The sequence below is a fragment of the Carcharhinus amblyrhynchos genome, chromosome 14 (assembly GCF_965287045.1).
Source record: "Carcharhinus amblyrhynchos chromosome 14, sCarAmb.v2.hapA, whole genome shotgun sequence".
Classification (NCBI taxonomy): Eukaryota; Metazoa; Chordata; class Chondrichthyes; order Carcharhiniformes; family Carcharhinidae; genus Carcharhinus; species Carcharhinus amblyrhynchos.
The window spans coordinates 10,967,862-10,985,066 of record NC_137337.1 but is presented as its reverse complement, the minus strand read 5'-3'; the positions used below and the strand labels follow the sequence as shown (position 1 = coordinate 10,985,066).

Below are 17,205 nucleotides of genomic sequence, written 5' to 3'. Positions count from 1 at the left end.
AGGCCGCAGCTGGAGTACTGTTTACAGTTTTGGTCGCCGCACTTACGCAAGGATATTTTGGCCTTGGAGGGAGTGCGGAGGAGGTTTACTAGGCTGATACCGGAGTTGAGGGGGTTGAGCTATGAGGAGAGGCTGAATAAACTAGGCTTGTACTCGTTAGAGTTTAGAAGAATGAGGGGAGATCTCATTGAGACGTATAAGATGATGAATGGGATGGATAGGATAGAGGTGGAGAGACTCTTCCTGCTCAGAAAGGATAGTAGGACTAGGGGGCACAGCCTCAAGATAAAGGGGGGGGTGCAGTTTAGAACGGAGTTGAGGAGGAACTTCTTCACTCAAAGGGTGGTGAATCTCTGGAATTCTCTGCCCGTTGAAGTGGTGGAGGCTGCCTCACTAAATATTTTTAAGACACGGGTTGAATGGTTTTTGATAAGCGAGGGGATTAAGGGTTATGGAGAGAAGGCAGGAAAGTGGAACTGAGACACGACAGATCAGCCATGATCTTACTGAGTGGCGGGGCAGGCTCAAAGGGCTAGATGGCCTACTCCTGCTCCTATTTCTTATGTTCTTATGTTCTCTTTAAAGTCAATAACCTCAGTGGCAGCAACAGCTGCACCCACAGCTGCGGAAGTGGTTTTCGATCGCAGTACACAGATGGCCCAGACTGCAGCGTTTTATAGCTGGGTTGTGTATCTCAACTCAGTCAGGCTTTGCATTCGACTTTCCCAGACGCCATGCCAAACCAATAGCTCCACGTGGTTACTGATCAGTCTGGGAAGCTCAGGAAGTTTCCGTTACATCATTAATAGCGCACGATATGGAGATCACAAGACCAACAGTCACACATAATTGAACAGTCTCTCTCTTGGTAGTGAAGAACATGAATATTGAAAAAAAATGGTTCTGATGTCAAAGATCTTGCGCTTACCAGGATAGACGCAAGAATGTCAAATTTCAAAAGGTAAACAATTTATGTTGCATGAAAAGAGGGTGCTGATTGGTTGGCAAGTGAACTTTGATCAGTTGCGTTGTTGTTTGGGAATTCACCAGGGAACTACTGCCCCCATACTTCTGTTTAATTCAAAAAAAGTGCAATACCTGATGAATACAAGTTCAAAAACTTCAACAGTATATCTCTTTTTTTGAGCAGTATCACGTTTCTCTCTCTCTTTATTCACCCTTACACTGACCACTCTTCAGATGTGTGAATCAGTTTTAAAGTTTAATTATTAGTCACAAGTAGGCTTACTTTAACACTGCAATGAAGTTACTGGGAAAATCCCCAGTCACCAGCGCCTGTTCAGGTACACTGAGGGAGAATTTAGTATGGCCCATGCACCTAACCAGCATGTCTTTTGGACTCAGGAAATCAGAGCGCCCAGAGGAAATCCATGCAGGCACGGGGCGAACATGCTGACTCTGCACAGACTGTGACCCAAGCTAGGAATCGAACCCGGATCCTTGAGGCTGTGAGGCAGCAGTGCTAACCACTGTGCCACCGTGCCGCCCACACCTCACTACTTAGAACTGTAGCAACAATGATCTATACAACGAGCTGGTAAGTTCATCCTCAATATTTATCCACTCCATCGACAAGACAAAAACAAATTTTCTGGCCATTCTAACACTGTGCCTTGTGGGAGCTTGCTGTGCACAAATTGGCTGCCAGATGAAAATGGCTACTATCACAGTGAAAAGTGGCTGTAAAGACTTGGGGGCATCCTGAGGTCTTTACATGGTGTTCTAACAATGCAGGTTTTTCTTTCATTAAGAATGTAGCTTGCGGCAGTGCTGGTCACAGCCTAAGATGTAGCACCAGGGAGAATCTGCCTCTGATCGGTGCTCCTGCCTTATAATGATGTGTTCGCTCTTCATTCAATTCTTTCATCAGCAACACGGCTGAGATCCCAGATCGAGGATGGTTGGATTGGTGCATGTGAACATACATTCCAATCCTCCCTGCCTCCAGCGGTCCAGAAAGGTACAGGATACACTGAAACATCTCTCCAGCATCCTTGTTATTTTGTCGGACAGTTTATATCTTGGACCTATTCAGAGATTTCTGTGTGTGGGACAAGTTTTATTCACAATGCTTTGTCCAAAACTTTAAAATGTCTCCTCCGCGCTTACAACTGTGGCTTCCAGTTCTTCCGGCAGCTTTGCTTACTTTTCTCTGAGTCCACACCCAGGTTTAATTAATCAAGCACAGTGAACGTCAATAGTAAACAGACTCATATGATCAAATACAAGGTAACACAGTGGTTGGCACTGATGTCTCACAGCGTTGGGGGTCCAGGTTTGATTCCCAGCATGGTTACTGTCTGTGTGGAGTCTGCACGCTCTCCCCATGTCTGCGTGGGTTTCCCCCGGGTGCTCTGGTTTCCTCCCACAGTCTGAAAGACATGCTGGTTAGGCACATTGACCCATGCTAAATTCCCCCTCACTGTACCCAAACAGGGGCCCAACTGTGGTGACTAGGGGATTTTCACAGTAACTTCATTGCAGTGTTAATTTAAGACTACCTGTGACCCTGAAAAAAAGCTTAAACTTAAAATGCAGAACAATTTAATATTTGAACAGACCCGCCCCAGTGTTAAACACCATGCTCACTAGGTCATGGTGTTAATTACATGGTATCTACAATAATGTGCCCACATTGGCTTTACCCTCTTACCTGTCTGCCACCAAGTATCCACCACTGGACATCTACCATCTCCAACAACGTTGTAATACCAGTGCCATGCCTCCGAGTTGATGGGCTCTCCAACTGTCAAACAGAGCAAGGAAGCTCATTTCCATTCTTTGCCAAATGAATGCATGAAACGAGACCCTAGTCACTGAATTCTGGAACAGGAAATGTACTAAATCTTTCAAAAATACTGGTTAGGAGCTGGAATATTGTGCCCAGTGATGGAATTCAGAAGGAATGTCAAGGACTGGCTGCAGAGATTTACCCGAGCGTTCCAGAGATAAGGAACCTCGATGATGCAGAAAGACTGGTGAAACTGGGATTGTTGTTATTAAAGTAGTGACGGTTAAGGGGAGATGGAACAAATGTTTTAGCGGGTTTTAATTGGATAAATAAGGAATAACTGTTTTTATTATTTGTAACAAACACTTAACGTAATTGTCAAAACAGCAAGTGTTGTGATGAGAATCTTTTTTCAAATACATTTTATGGGATATGAGCATCACTGGCTAGGCCAGCACTTATTACCCATCCCTAGTTGCCCGAGGTACTAGGGTACACCAAAGTGCTGTTAGGAAGGGAGTGCCAGGATTTTGACCCAATAACAGTGAAGGAATGGGGATATATTTCCAAGTCAGGATGGCGAGTGGCTTGGAGGGGAACCATCAGGTGGTGGTGTTCCCAGGTATCTGCTGCTCTTGCCTTTTTAGATGGTGGTGGTCGCGGGTTTGGAAGGTGCTGCCTAAGGAGTCTTGGTGAGTTCCTGATGAGTTTTATTGTTAACTGTTACAATGTGGAATGCACTGCTTGAATGGGTGATGGATTCAACGACATCTTTCCAAAGAGAGTTGGATAACACTTACATAGAAATAGAAAAACCTTACACTGCAGAAGGAGGCCATTTGGCCCATTAAGTCTGCGCCGATAACAATCCCACCTAGGCCCTATCCCCCTAACCCCACATATTTACCCTGCTATTCCCTCTAAACTACGCATCCTGGGACACTAAGGGGCAATTTAGCATGGCCAATGCGCCTAACCTGCACACCTTTGGACAGTGGGAGGAAACCAGGGCAAACCCACACAGACATGGGGAGAACATGCAAACTTCACACAGACAGTGACCCAAGCTGGGAATTGAACCTGGGTCCCTGGCACTGTGAGGCAGCAGTGCCACCGTGCCGTCTCCTTGAAATGGAGAAGCAATCAGTAGCAATAAGAGGAAAAAAAAAGCATGGAACTAATTGGATATCTTTTTCAAAGAGCTGGCACAGGTTAGATGGATTAAATAGCCTCCTTCTGTGCTGTATGGTTCTCAGGCTCATTGACCGATTGGGGATGAGCTTTCTAGAAGCTGGGTAACAGGAAGACAAGGATTATATCGGTCATGATGTCCCAGTTCCGGAACACTGGGTCAGGGAGCAACTGGCGAGCTGCCAGTAATTCCAGTTAGAGGAAAGGAGATATCAGCTATCTCTTCCCCCTTTGGCCTACTTCTGTCCCTCTGTCCACATTCAGAGTCACAAGTGTTGGCAAACAATCCACTACCAGACACCTTATCTGGGAGATAGAATCATAGAGGTTTACAGCATGGAAACCAGCCCTTTGGCCCAACTTGTCCATGCTGCCCAGTTTTTTAACCCTGAAGCTAGTCCCAATTGCCTGCGTTTAGCCCGTATCCCTCTATACCCATCTTACCCATCTAACTGTTCAAATGCTTTTCAAAAGACAAAATTGTACCCGCCTCTACCACTACCTCTGGCAGCTCGTTCCAGACACTCACCACCCTCTGTGTGAAAAAATTGTCCCTCTGGACCCTTTTGTATCTCTCCCCTCTCACCTTAAACGTATGCCCTCTGGAAAAAGAAATTGACTATCTAGCTGATCTGTGCCCCTCATTATTTTATAGACCTCTATAATATCACCCCTCAGCCTCCTACACTCCAGAGAAAAAAGTCCCAGTCTATCCAGCCCCTCCTTATAACTCCGTCAAGTTCCAGCAGCATCCTGGTAAATCTTTTCTGAACTCTTTCTAGTTTAATGATATCCTTTATGATCAATGTGAGATCAGTGTAATGGGGAGAAGCATGTGTTAGTGCCTTCCCCACCTTCAGCACCTTCCCAGAACAGGTTAACATTTCTCAGCACAGCCTTCAATGGCCCAGGACGCACACGGTTCTGACGTACTCACCTGTCCCCAGCATCTTCAGTGAGGACCGGTCGTGGGACTTCACCCATGTATCTCCATACTTCAGCAAGAGTCGGATCGCTGTGGGGGCCCCGTAGAACTGGTTGATCTTTAACCTTTCAACTGTCTCCCAGTAACGGCCTAAACACAGGGCAGAACCGTCCATTAAATAATGAGTGCATTCAGGTATTCAACCACTGGAGGATCACAGCCAAATCCAGTTCCAGCCTTGTCACATGGCCTCCCAGCTAATGGGATTGAGGGATATGGGGGATGATGGAGGGGGGAGGATCAGGATATTGAATTTGCAGATCAGTCATGATCGTAATGAATGACAGGGGACCTGGGTTCAATTCCGGTCTCAGGTCCCCGTCTGTGTGGAGTTTGCACATTCTCCCCATGTCTGCGCTGGTTTCCTCCAAGTGCTCCAGTCTCCTCCCATTGAGTGAAACATGTGCAGGTTAGGTAAATTGGCCATGCTAAAAATTGCCCCTTAGTATCCCACGATGTATAGGTTAGAGGGATTAGCCATGCTAAAATGCGTGGGATTACAAGCAGAGGGCCTGGATGGGATGCTCTTTTGGAGAGTCAGTGATGGGCTGGATGGCCTCATTCTGCACTGTAGGGATTCTATGTAAGTTGTTCTATGGGACTATTTTTTGAAGAGGTTTGGGGGATTAGTGGGGTAAATACCTAGGGCTTGTGAGATAAACAGAGTAAGAAGTCTCACAACACCTGGTTAAAGTCCAACAGGTTTACTTGGTAGCAAAAGCCACTAGCTTTCAGAGCACTGGCTGTCCCTTCGGCAGGTGAGTGGGAGTTCTAATCACAAACAGGGCATATAAAGACACAAACTCAATTTACAGAATAATGATTGGAATGCGATTCTTTACAGCTAATCAAGTCTTGAAGATACAGACAATGTGAGTGGGGAGAGCATTAAGCACAGGTTAAAGAGATGTGTATTGTCTCCAGACAGGACAGTTAGTGAGATTTTGCAAGTCCAGGCAAGTTATGGGGGTTACAGATAGTGTGACATGAACCCAGGATCCCGGTTGAGGCCATCCTCATGTGTGCGGAACTTGGCTACCAGTCTCTGCTCAGCGACTCTGCACTGTCGTGAAGGCCGCCTTGGAGAACACTTACCCAAAGATCAGAGGCTGAATGCCCGTGACTGCACGTTCTCCCCGTGAGATAAACCTGGGTAAGAGTTAGTACAGACTTGATGGGCCAAATGGCCTCCTTCTGCACTGTTGGGACTGTATGATTATGTTACCAATCTTGAGGCCAGTGCCTAGCTGGCAGCTGTCAAAACACTCAACCCCCTTCCCCAAGAACATTCGCCTGACGTTCCTCAATGTTAACTGAGATATTAACTGGTGTTAAAACCAGTGGACAGAATGACATCAGACTAATATCACTGGGGGGTCACTCCTAGACACAAGAAAGGTACGGGTGTAAAAGTCAATAAACAAGCTTACTATTTTGTTAATCGATTGCCACAACGTACATGACCTTGCAGTTCTTGACTCAGCTCAGAGAGGCTGTACTTGTTGCCCTTGAAGGTAGATATTGATTGAACCACAAACTGTTCTGCCTCAAGTTCTTTCCCCGATTAAGGAATGACTTTACGGTAACGCGCAGGAATTTCAGAAACGCTCTCCAAGTTCATTTCGCCTCCTCAGGTTGGATGATGTCCCTCCACAAACCCCCACACTCAATAAACATGGATTTAACTTCCTGAAACTTTTCAGGTGAAACTGGGGTGTTCCTTCATTCAGAGTAGAAGCTACGGCGGGAAACATTTACCTGAACAGAAAACATCTGCTCCCACAGCACAGAAAGGGAGCTGCACAAACTGTCCCTATTTTCCGGGGATTAAAGTCCATGTAAAACAAATCAGCCCCCAATGGGTGGTATACTGTGTGCCCACTGTCTGAGGCAGTGTGCCTGCTGTGTAAAGCCTCACCATTGATAATGAATGTTGGGTCACAACTCTTGTGTACCTGAAATCAGTTCGGTTTCTTGACCATTCCAATTGCTTTGTGATGAGGTAAATTGACAGACCTCCCTCTTATAGGCACAGTGGTTGGCACTGCTGCCTCACAGCATCAGGGACCCGGGTTCAGTTCGGGGCACTGTCCGTTTGGGGTCTGCACATTCTCCCCGTGTCTGCATGGGTTTCCTCCAGGTGTTCTGGTTTCCTCCCACAGTCCAAAATGTGTGGGTTAGGTGGATCGGCCGTGCTAAATTGCCCCTTAGTGTCAGGGGGATTAATAGGGCAAATATGTGGCGGTTACAGGAATCAGGCCCAGGTGGGATTGTTGCCGGTGCAGACTCGATGGGCCGAATGGCCTCCTTCTGCACTGTAGGGATTCAATGATTTCTATGATTAATGCTTACGGGGTCCAGTTGAAATCTATCTGAGTCTTTGGACAGGAATACTGAAAGGCCTTCATAGGGTGAACGTGGGGAAGAATGTTTCCATTAGTGGCATAGACTGGGATCCGAGGGCACAGTCTCAGAATAAAGGGTCAACCCTTTAGAACCAAGATGAGGAGGAATTTCTTCAACCAGAGAGTGGTGAATCTGTGGAACTCATTGCTACAGAAGGCTGTGGAGGCCAGGTCATTGAGTGTCTTTAAGACAGAGATAGGTTCTTGATTAGTAAGGGAAGAAGGAGGGAGAATGGGGTTAAGAATCATATGAGCCATGACTGAATGGCAGAGCAGACTCGATAGCCCGAATGGCCTAATTCTGTTTCTATATGTTATGGTCTTGTTTTCCAGTCCCGGATGATCACCGAGATCATCCAGTGCCACCAAAAGTCCATCACATGACAGGTCCTGCCACAACGGGGCTGGAAAATCCCAGTCTTTGAATGGAACAGAATTAGTTTCTTTGTGACCCGTAGGGAATTATATTGCCTTTGGTTCTCCAATCCACAATAATTCTGCAACCACTGATTTGTTAAATTCATCCTTACCCTCAACCACTTAGACCCACCAATGCATTGCTCTCTCTCACCAATCCAACCCCTGCCTTCCTCACCTCAAACCTCTACCCTCGGACTGTCCCTCATCTCCACCTCCACTCCCGTAAGTCCAAGGGACGCAGGCTTGGAAATGTTGGGGCAACTGGCTTAGACATTCATGGCCAGATGTGGCTGGATCACAAAGCAGTATAGAAATCCAGCTCTTGTCTGCTAAAATAGATCACTAATCCAGAATCATCCTGAGGTACAAAGATAATCCTCAGGTAGCACTGTGGCACAGTGGTTAGCACTGCTGCCTCACCGCCCCAGGGACCTGCGTTTGATTCCTAGCATAAGTCACTATCTGTGTGAAGTCTGCACATTCTCCCTGTGTCTGTCTGGGTTTCCTCTGGGTGCTCCAGTTTCCTCCCACAGTCTGAAAGACATGCTGGTTAAACGTATTGGCCATGCTAAATTCTCACTCTGTGTATCCAAACAGGTGTTGGAGTGTGGCGACTAAGGGATTTTCGCGGTAACTTCATTGCGGTGTTAATGTAAGCCTACTTGTGACACTAATAAAAAAGTCTGGAGACTTCCCAAGTCCTGGATTTTCCAAGTGTCTGGGGTTGGATCTGGCTGGGTCACACACCTATGGCACTGCCCTGAAAGACTTTGGCAGCTTGTTCTAAGGGAAAAACAAACCCTTTGGATCTTTTGCTATTGGAAATATTTTAATTGGGAACCTCACACAACGGGTTAAAAAACAGTCATGTACCATTTCTACATCTGTGGTCAGTTATCTGAAGCTCCAATTTTGAGCAATGACTCAAGATCCAAAGACTATATCCTGAGGCCTGGACAGGGCCTTCTAACATGGGCTGAGAAGGTGAGAAGAGATAGGGATGAGAAAGGCCATTTGGCCCATCGAACCTCATTGCTCTAGTGCTCTAAAGTTCCCCCCTTGTAGCCTCTATTTCCTCGCTTGGCATATTATTACATAAACCTCACACTTTCCAAGCACAAACTGTTTATTCCGTAACTCTGCGTATTCCCCTCCATCCAATTTCCTTTTCTTCATCCTGTCGAGGAATATTGTCTGTGCGGAGTATGCACATTCTCCCCATGTCTGCATGGGTTTTCTCCTGGTGTACCGTTTTCCTCCCACACTCCAAAGATGTGCAGGTTGGGTTGATTGGCCATGCTAAATTATTATGAGGGTTAGCAGGGTAAAAACTGTGGTTACGGGGATAGGATCTGGGTGGAATTGTTGTCAGCGTAGGCTCAATGGACTGAATGGCCTTCTTCTGCACTGTAAGGATTCTATATTTAACAACAGCCTCTTGTCCCACTCTTCCAACCAACAGCGAAGCAAGATTCTGATTTTCCCTCAGCCAATACATACACAATACTTTCTATTGTAGTTGGAGTCACGGTGGTGCAGTGGTTAGCACTGCTGCTTCACAGCACCAAGGACCCAGGTTCAATTCCTGGCTTGCGTGTTTGTGCGGAGCCTACACATTCTCCCCATGTCTGCGTGCATTCCCTCCGGGTGCTCCAGTTTCCTCCCACACTCCAAAGATCTGCAGGTTAGGTGCATCGGCTGTGCTAAATTGCCCATTAGTATCAAGGGATTAGCAGGGTGAAAGCGTGCGGCTATGAGGATAGGGCCTGGGTGGGATTGTTAGAACATAAGAACATAAGAAATAGGAGCAGGAGTAGGCCATCTAGCCCTTCAAGCCTGCCCCGCCATTCAATAAGATCATGGCTGATCTGTCGTGGCTCAGTTCCACTTTCCCGCCCTCTCCCCATAACCCTTAATCCCCTCTCTTATCAAAAACCCATCAACCCGCGTCTTAAAAATATTTAGCGAGGCAGCCTCCACCACTTCAACGGGCAGAGAATTCCAGAGATTCACCACCCTTTGAGTGAAGAAGTTCCTCCTCAACTCCATTCTAAACCGCCCCCCTTTTATCTTGAGGCTGTGCCCCCTAGTCCTACTGTCTTTTTTGAGCGGGAAGAGTCTCTCCACCTCTATCCTATCCATCCCATTCATCATCTTATACGTCTCAATGAGATCTCCCCTCATTCTTCTAAACTCTTAACGAGTACAAGCCTAATTTATTCAGCCTCTCCTCATAGCTCAACCCCCTCAACTCCGGTATCAGCCTAGTAAACCTCCTCTGCACTCCCTCCAAGGCCAAAATATCTTTGCGCAGGTGCGGTGCCCAAAACTGCACACAGTTGTCAATGCATGCTTGAATGGCCTCTTTCTGCCCTGTAGGGAGTTCTATGGGTTGCACCTCCCTTAGTTTTACACAGGTTCCTATTTCAAAAGATTATTCATTATCAGGCTTAAGCCAAAAGAAAACTCAAATCCAGGACTGACATCTGATGCTTGTCTTTATCAGTTACTGAGGAACACACACAGTATCTGGGCTGAAGTTAGATAGCAGTCATTTATCGCAGGCTGCAGTGCTCATTCTAACGCCTGCCCTGGTTTACTCTCAGAGGGACAAACATTCCCTGCATCATCAGCAGGCTCCTTGTTCTGTGGTACATCAGCGTGACTCTGGGAGAGCATGAACTTGATCCTGGCCACCCAAAGGTTCTGGACGGAGGTTTGTACAGTCCTTTTAGAAGGTGTGAATGGTGTAAATCCCACACAGTGAGAAACACCTTCTCAAAGGGGCGTCTCACAGTGATAACAGCAGCAGCTAATACGTTTAATCGCACTCCTGAAGTAATAAAAGATCTTAAATGGCTGGAGCATTACGAAACAAAACATGGCAGCAAGCCACATAATATCAGATATAAAAAGCTTGTTCAAGGAGTTAGTTCTAAGGTGTGTTTTATGAGAGGGAAGTGAGGTAGAGAGGGAGCAAGATGTAAATAGCTTATTCCAGAGCTTAGGACCAAGGCCACTGAAGGGTGACCGACTCCAATAGCGAGAAATAATTGATACTTCACCAAATCCTTATGAGCGGCGGAGGGGAGAGAGGTGCAGTCAAATCTGTGAGCTGGGAGGGGGTTGCAGGCAATATCTTCAGATCGGGGGTGCAGGGGGGGCGGGGAGAAACCACACATAAGGATGGCAGATTTCCTGCCCGGACTCTGATGCTGCTGTCTGGTGGAACCGTTCCGCCTGGCAGGGCAGCCCCAGACACAGGCGGGATATTCCACTCTAGGCCTAGTCACCACCTCCATCCCCACCCCGACCCAGACAGGACAGTGTCTTGAGAACAGAGATCAGGGCGCAGACTGGGCAAGATTGGCAGGTTTCCTTCTCCAAAAGAATATTAAATTAAGTTTATTTATTAGTGTCACAAGTGGGCTTACAGTAACATTGCGATGAAGTTACTGTGAAAATCCTCTAGTTGCCACATTCCGGCTCCTGTTCAGGTACACTGAGGGAGAATTTAGCACAGCAAATGCGCCTAAACTAGCACACCTTTCAGACTGTGGGAGGAAACTGAAGCACCTGGAGGAAACCCACGCAGACACGGGGAGAATATGCAGACTCCAAGCCGGGAATTCAACCCAGGTGCCTGGTGTCGTCAGGCAGCAGTGCTAACTCTGTACCTCCCTACTTTATTACTGAAGGAGTTGAATTTTTATGTCAATCCAGTATCTTCAGGATCGCTTTAACTGATAAGCAACTTTTTATTTCCATATGGTTAAAACATTAAGATAAAATCTTCAAAAGGACTTGATGGGATTTGAATTCTGGGTAAATAGTTCAGGAACATAAGAGTAGCCTTGAAACAAGAGATGGAGGGAGCTGAGCACTGCGAGATGTTTGTACACGAGGGGCGCTACAGACATGAGTGAGCTGTTGATGTCATTACCTGGGTTGGGGTAGGTAGGGGTGCTCTCAAACAGCACTGTGGTTCCTCCATTGCACAGGGGTCCATACACAACGTAGCTGTGCCCAGTGATCCAACCAATGTCCGCAACACAGCCAAACACATCACCGTCATGGTAATCAAACACATACTGGAGGGAGAGAAAGACAAAGTAAGGTTGCGTTGCAATCACAGATCATTATGGGTCATCACAGATTCTGTTAACCAGATTTTAGAATTATCCCAACATGTTTTTTTTTTGCATTGATTTCCCCACTGCAACGTAAACAGCTCTTTTCTAATCTATGTATTTCCCCCAAACTGTAGTGATTTCGAGAAACTGACGTGTTTTGGTTGCTTGTGTTCATCCCACAGACGCCGCAATGTATAGACTATAAATATGTTTCATTACACTATAGAATAGTACAGTTAGCACAGTGGTTAGCGCTGCTGCCTCACAGCACCAGAGACCTGGGTTTGATTTCCAGCTTGGCTCACTGTCTGCGCCTGCAGTGCTCTGGTTTCCTCCCACAATCTGAAAGACGTGTTGCATAGGTGCATTAGTCGTGCTAAATTTTCTCTCAGTGTATCTGAACAGGCGCCAGAGCGTGGCAGCTAGGGGATTTTCACCGTAACTTCATTGCAGTGTTAATGTAAGCCCACTTATGACACTAATAAATAAAATTTAAAACTTTAGAACTTTACAGGAGGACACCATCTGGCCCATTGGGTCTGTGCCAATAATTCAAGGAGCAATCCAGTTATTCCCACTCTCCCATTCTTTCCTGAAATTCCTGCAATGTTTTCTCCTTCAAGTGTTTATCCTACTCCCTTTTGAAACTATTATCGTATCTTTGCCCACCACACCAGGCATTCCCAATCTTAACCATTCTTCATTACCACCACTAGATCACCCAGTACCCCTGTCCTCTGGTTATGAACCTTTCAGCTATTGGAAACAAATTGTTGATGCTATGCAAACCCTTAAATAATTTTAAACATCTCAAATCTCCTCTTCACCTTCTCTGCTCCAAGGATAATGACACAGCTCTACCAGCATAACGGTAAACCCTCATTATGAAAACCATTCTCGCATATTTCTTATCTATTAGTGTCACACTAGGCTTACATTAACATCAAAATGAAGTTACTGTGAAAATCCTCTAGTCACCACACTTCTGCGCCTGTTCGGGTACACCGAGGGAGAATTTAGCATGGCCAGTGCACCTAACCAGCACGTCTTTCAGACTGTGGAAAGAAACTGGAGGAAACCCACGCAGACACAGGGAGAACGTGCAAACTCCACACAGACAGTGACCCAAGCCGGGTCCCTGGCATCGCGAGGCAGCAGTGCTAACCATTGTGCCACCATGCTGCCCGTTCTGCCCCTCCTGGAGGTTTCCATGTCCTTCCTAAAATGGGAGTGCCCAGAATTGGATGCAATATTACAACTGAGGCTACACTGCAGTTTGTATAGTGGTTTGGTCAGATCTAAGCTCTACAGTCCAGTTCCCTAATTGTTGGGCAGAGTACATAGCTAATGGGAGCACGAATCCACAAACACTGCCTCCTGATGGTGGACCCCAGAATCTCAGTGCAAAAATTCAATCACTTTCAAACAGAGTTGTCAATTGGAAGGCCCACCTCCTCCTGAGGTCCCCAACGTCACAGATCTTTAGGCAACCTCCATCCACTCCAAGTGATATGAAGAAATGTCTGAAGGCACTGGACGCTACAGAGGCTAAGGGCCCTGATAGCACAGCAGCTGTACTAAAGACAGTTGTTCCAGAACAAGCCAAGCTGTTCCAGAACAGGTCCACAGCTGGCATCTACCCAACAATGGGGAAAATTACCCAGTGATGCCTTTGTCCACAAAAAGCAGGATGTATCCGTTTTCAACAGCAGATGTATGAGGCAGTCAGGTGACGTTACGGAAATTGAAGGAACCAAGGCTTCGTGATGGCACAAATATAGCCAGGAGTTCATCAAGAGGTCAAATATGATATCAAGATTGCGAGCAGTCCAGTTTAATCTCTGACAGTGGCTAGGGATGAAACCAACAGCTAGAGAAGTTGAGTTTGTCAGAGTGGATTAAATACAAAGGCTTCAGTCTTCCCAATGGGAGAAAGTTGCTGCCCATCCAGTATTGAACGTTGGAAAAGCAGTCTGATCGTGTGGAGGCAATGAAGGAGTAAGCGGAGGTGGTGGTGAGGTAGGGCCGCTGTCACCAGTGTATATTTGAAAACTGACACTAATTTTAGACGGTTACCAAGGAGCTGATGAGAAATGAGAAGGAGCCCAAGGATAGATCCTTGGAGGGGACACCAGGGGTAGCGGGTGGAAGAGATGGAAGAGAAGATATTGCAGGAGACAATGGTCTAGTGGTATTATCGCCAGACTATTAATCCAGAAACTCATCTCCTGTTCTGGGAACCTGGGTTCGAATCCCACCACGGCAGATAAAATGAAATAAATCTGCAATTAAGAATCTGCTGATGACCATGAAACCACTACCGATTGTCAGACAAACCAATCTCATTCACTAATGTCCTTCGGGGAAGGAAATCTGCCATCTTCACCTCGTCTGATCTACATGAGATTCTAGAACCACAGCGATGTGGTTGACTCTCAACTGCCCTCAAGCAACGAGGGATGGGCAATAAACACTGGCCAGCCAGCAACACCCACATCCCACGAATGAATAAAAAAAGGCATTAGTCTGGCCATGACTGGATAAATGGAATGGAACCAGCTGAGAGCAGTCCCACCCTGGGATGACACTGCTGTGACATGGGGGAGGGGTGATGTGGTGAACCAGGTCAAAGGTCAACAGGAAGAGCAGGGCGAGGAGAAAAAGTTTAAAGTTTTAAACTTTTTAAAGTTTATTTATTAGTACAAGTAAGCTTACATGCACACTGCAATGAAGTCACCACACTCCAGTGCCTGTTCGGGTACACTGAGAGAGAATTTTGCATGGCCAAATCACCTCATCAGCACGTCTTTACACTGAGAGGAAACCGGAGCACCAGGAGGAAACCCACGCAGACATGGGGAGGATGTGCAACGCAGACAATCACCCAAGCTGGAAATTGAACCCGGGTCCCTGGCACTGTGAGGCAGCAGTGCCACCCAGGTGGAAGGATGATGTGGTGAACCAGGCCAAAGATCAACAGGAAGAGACGGGTGAGTAGGGGAAGTTTATCTTGTTACAGTCACTTAATGTGACATTTGTGACTGCGATGGGGCAGACACCTGATTGGAGGAAGTCAAACATAGAATTTCAGGAAAGATGAGCAGGATTTGGGAGAGGACATCACATTCGCGGAGTTAGGAAAGGAACTGGATCTTGGGCTGTCAGAGGGGGCAAAGTTTGTCTTTTTTTGTGGAGTTTTGAAGGGGAGAACCACAGTACCTGCAGAGAGAGAGGGAGAACTGTTAACAGTATCCAGTTAATAGGGAAGGCAGAAGGGAAAGCTCAACTGTTTGATGGGAACAGGATTGTGGAGGAGATACTAATGGTAAGATGAGCTCAGGGAGGGCACGAGCAGCAATAAGAGAGAAAGCAGAGAAAGATGCAAGTTCAGGGCCAGGGTTAGGGGAGGCTTTAGAAGAACTTTGGTCCAAGCAATTATCATTTACCAAAAAGAGCAGGGGTCTTAAACCTTGTGGAACTGCATTAAATACCTCATTCCAGTGCAATAAAAAAATCGCCTCATCACAACTCTGAATTTGAAAAGAAAACATGTGAATGAGTGCAAGGGGCTAGGACTGATAAGACAGCACTTCAAAGGGCTGGTATACTCATGATGGGCTGAATGGCTTCTTTTGAGCTGCCTGATTGTACATGCTTCTAGCCCGCACCAGCTCAACCACCCCAGCTGATAGATGTTAGAAAGCGCAAATCATTAACCATTATCGTGAAGTTATTGCTTACATTGTGTTTAGTTGGATTCTGCATTTCAGACAGAAAAGGGTGTTCACTCGGTATTTCCCAACCTAATTAACGACAACTAACTCAATCACAGATGTTGGGTTAATGCTGCTCAACTCTGCCTGAACTCTGCAACATAAATTAGAACTCATTATGTTCCAAAGTACTAAATAACCACTACACAATATACAAGAACTGAGGGCCAGCCCTTCAAGTCTACTCTGCCACACGATAAGATCATGGCTGATCTTACCGTGGCCTCAACTCCGCCTTCCTGTCTGCCCCCAGCTTTCCATGACCCTTGTCGATTAAAAGTTTGGCTAATTCAGCCTTGAATATATTAAATGGCCATGCCGCCACAGCTCTCTGGGGAAGCAAATTCACGGACTAATAATCTCACTCTGAAAGAAGAGACTTCTCCTCATTTAATGGGATTTAATGGGATTGAGGGTTATAGAAAGGCCTGGTAGGTAGGGATATGATCAGCGCAACTTGTGGGCCGAAGGGCCTGTTTGTGCTGTAGTGTTCTATGTCTATCTCAGCAGGACACCTTTGATTTTTCAAATGTGTACAACCTTTTAACAGTACTTCTCACTTAATGTTTCAATCTTCTGACTAAATCTACTTCAGAAACCATCTTCCACTGGAACGTATTAAATTTTAGCACCAAATCACTTTCACCGGCGATTCTGTTCTTTCTGTTAAACAGGATGAGTGTGGCAGATGGAGGAGGTTACAGGTCAAGAAGACCCTGTGGTTGGAGCCTTGGTGAGTCGTTGCAGTGCATCTTGTAGACGGTACACGCTGCTGCCACTCTGCACCGATGGTGGAGGGAGTGAATGTTTGTGGAAGGGTGTGGAGATTCCAGAGTTGGACTGGGGTAAACACAGTAAGAAGTCTCACAACACCAGGTTAAAGTCCAACAGCTTTATTTGGTAGCAAAAGCCACTAGCTTTTGGAGCACTGGCTGCCCCTTCGTCAGGTGAGTCACCTAGCTCCGAAAGCTAGTGGCTTTTGCTACCAAATAAACCTGTTGGACTTTAACCTGGCGTTGTGAGGCTTCTTACTGTGGAAGGGGTGCCAGGCAAGCGGGGTTGCTTTGTCGTGGATGGTGTTGAGCTTTTTGAATGTTGTCCTGACGTGTGTGGAGTAAGTGTCATTTGATAGCACTATCAACAACACCTTCAGAACAAACACTGATCAGTAAATCATTGAAATCAGAGCAGCAAAAATACTTACCAATAAAACTGAAAATATTTGACAGTGGTTGGTTAAATTTTAGAATACTATGGCCAGAATTTTACCACCTCCTCCACTCCAGAATCGGAGCCGGTGAGACTCGCAGAACAGAATTCTCCGCCAGCTGCCCGAGCGAGGTTGTAAAATACCAGCCTGTGTCCACTGACACTTTAAATCACTTCAGTTAAATTTGTTCCAATGTTTAACACAAACTCAGCAGTGGCAGGGCCCAGTCAGAGGGTTCCTTACATTTTGGATCTTGGCAAAGCTCTACTTGTGGTTTTTGATTTGATTTATTGTTGTTACACGTATTAGTATACAGTGAAAAGTATTGTTTCTTGC

The 17,205-nt window shown here is 46.3% G+C and overlaps 1 protein-coding gene across 1 annotated transcript in view; it reads right to left on the bottom strand.

Moving 5' to 3' along the window:
• The window catches only part of LOC145352434 (acetyl-coenzyme A synthetase 2-like, mitochondrial), a 59,794-nt gene that overhangs the window by 18,698 nt on the left and 23,891 nt on the right, over nucleotides 1–17,205 (bottom strand). The window contains exons 6-8 of the mRNA XM_080202293.1: nucleotides 11,697–11,844; nucleotides 4,881–5,018; nucleotides 2,675–2,767 (exon numbers count right to left, since the gene is read on the bottom strand). Coding sequence (XP_080058419.1) covers nucleotides 2,675–2,767; nucleotides 4,881–5,018; nucleotides 11,697–11,844 — 379 coding nt within the window. The remainder of the gene's footprint in view (nucleotides 1–2,674; nucleotides 2,768–4,880; nucleotides 5,019–11,696; nucleotides 11,845–17,205) is intronic.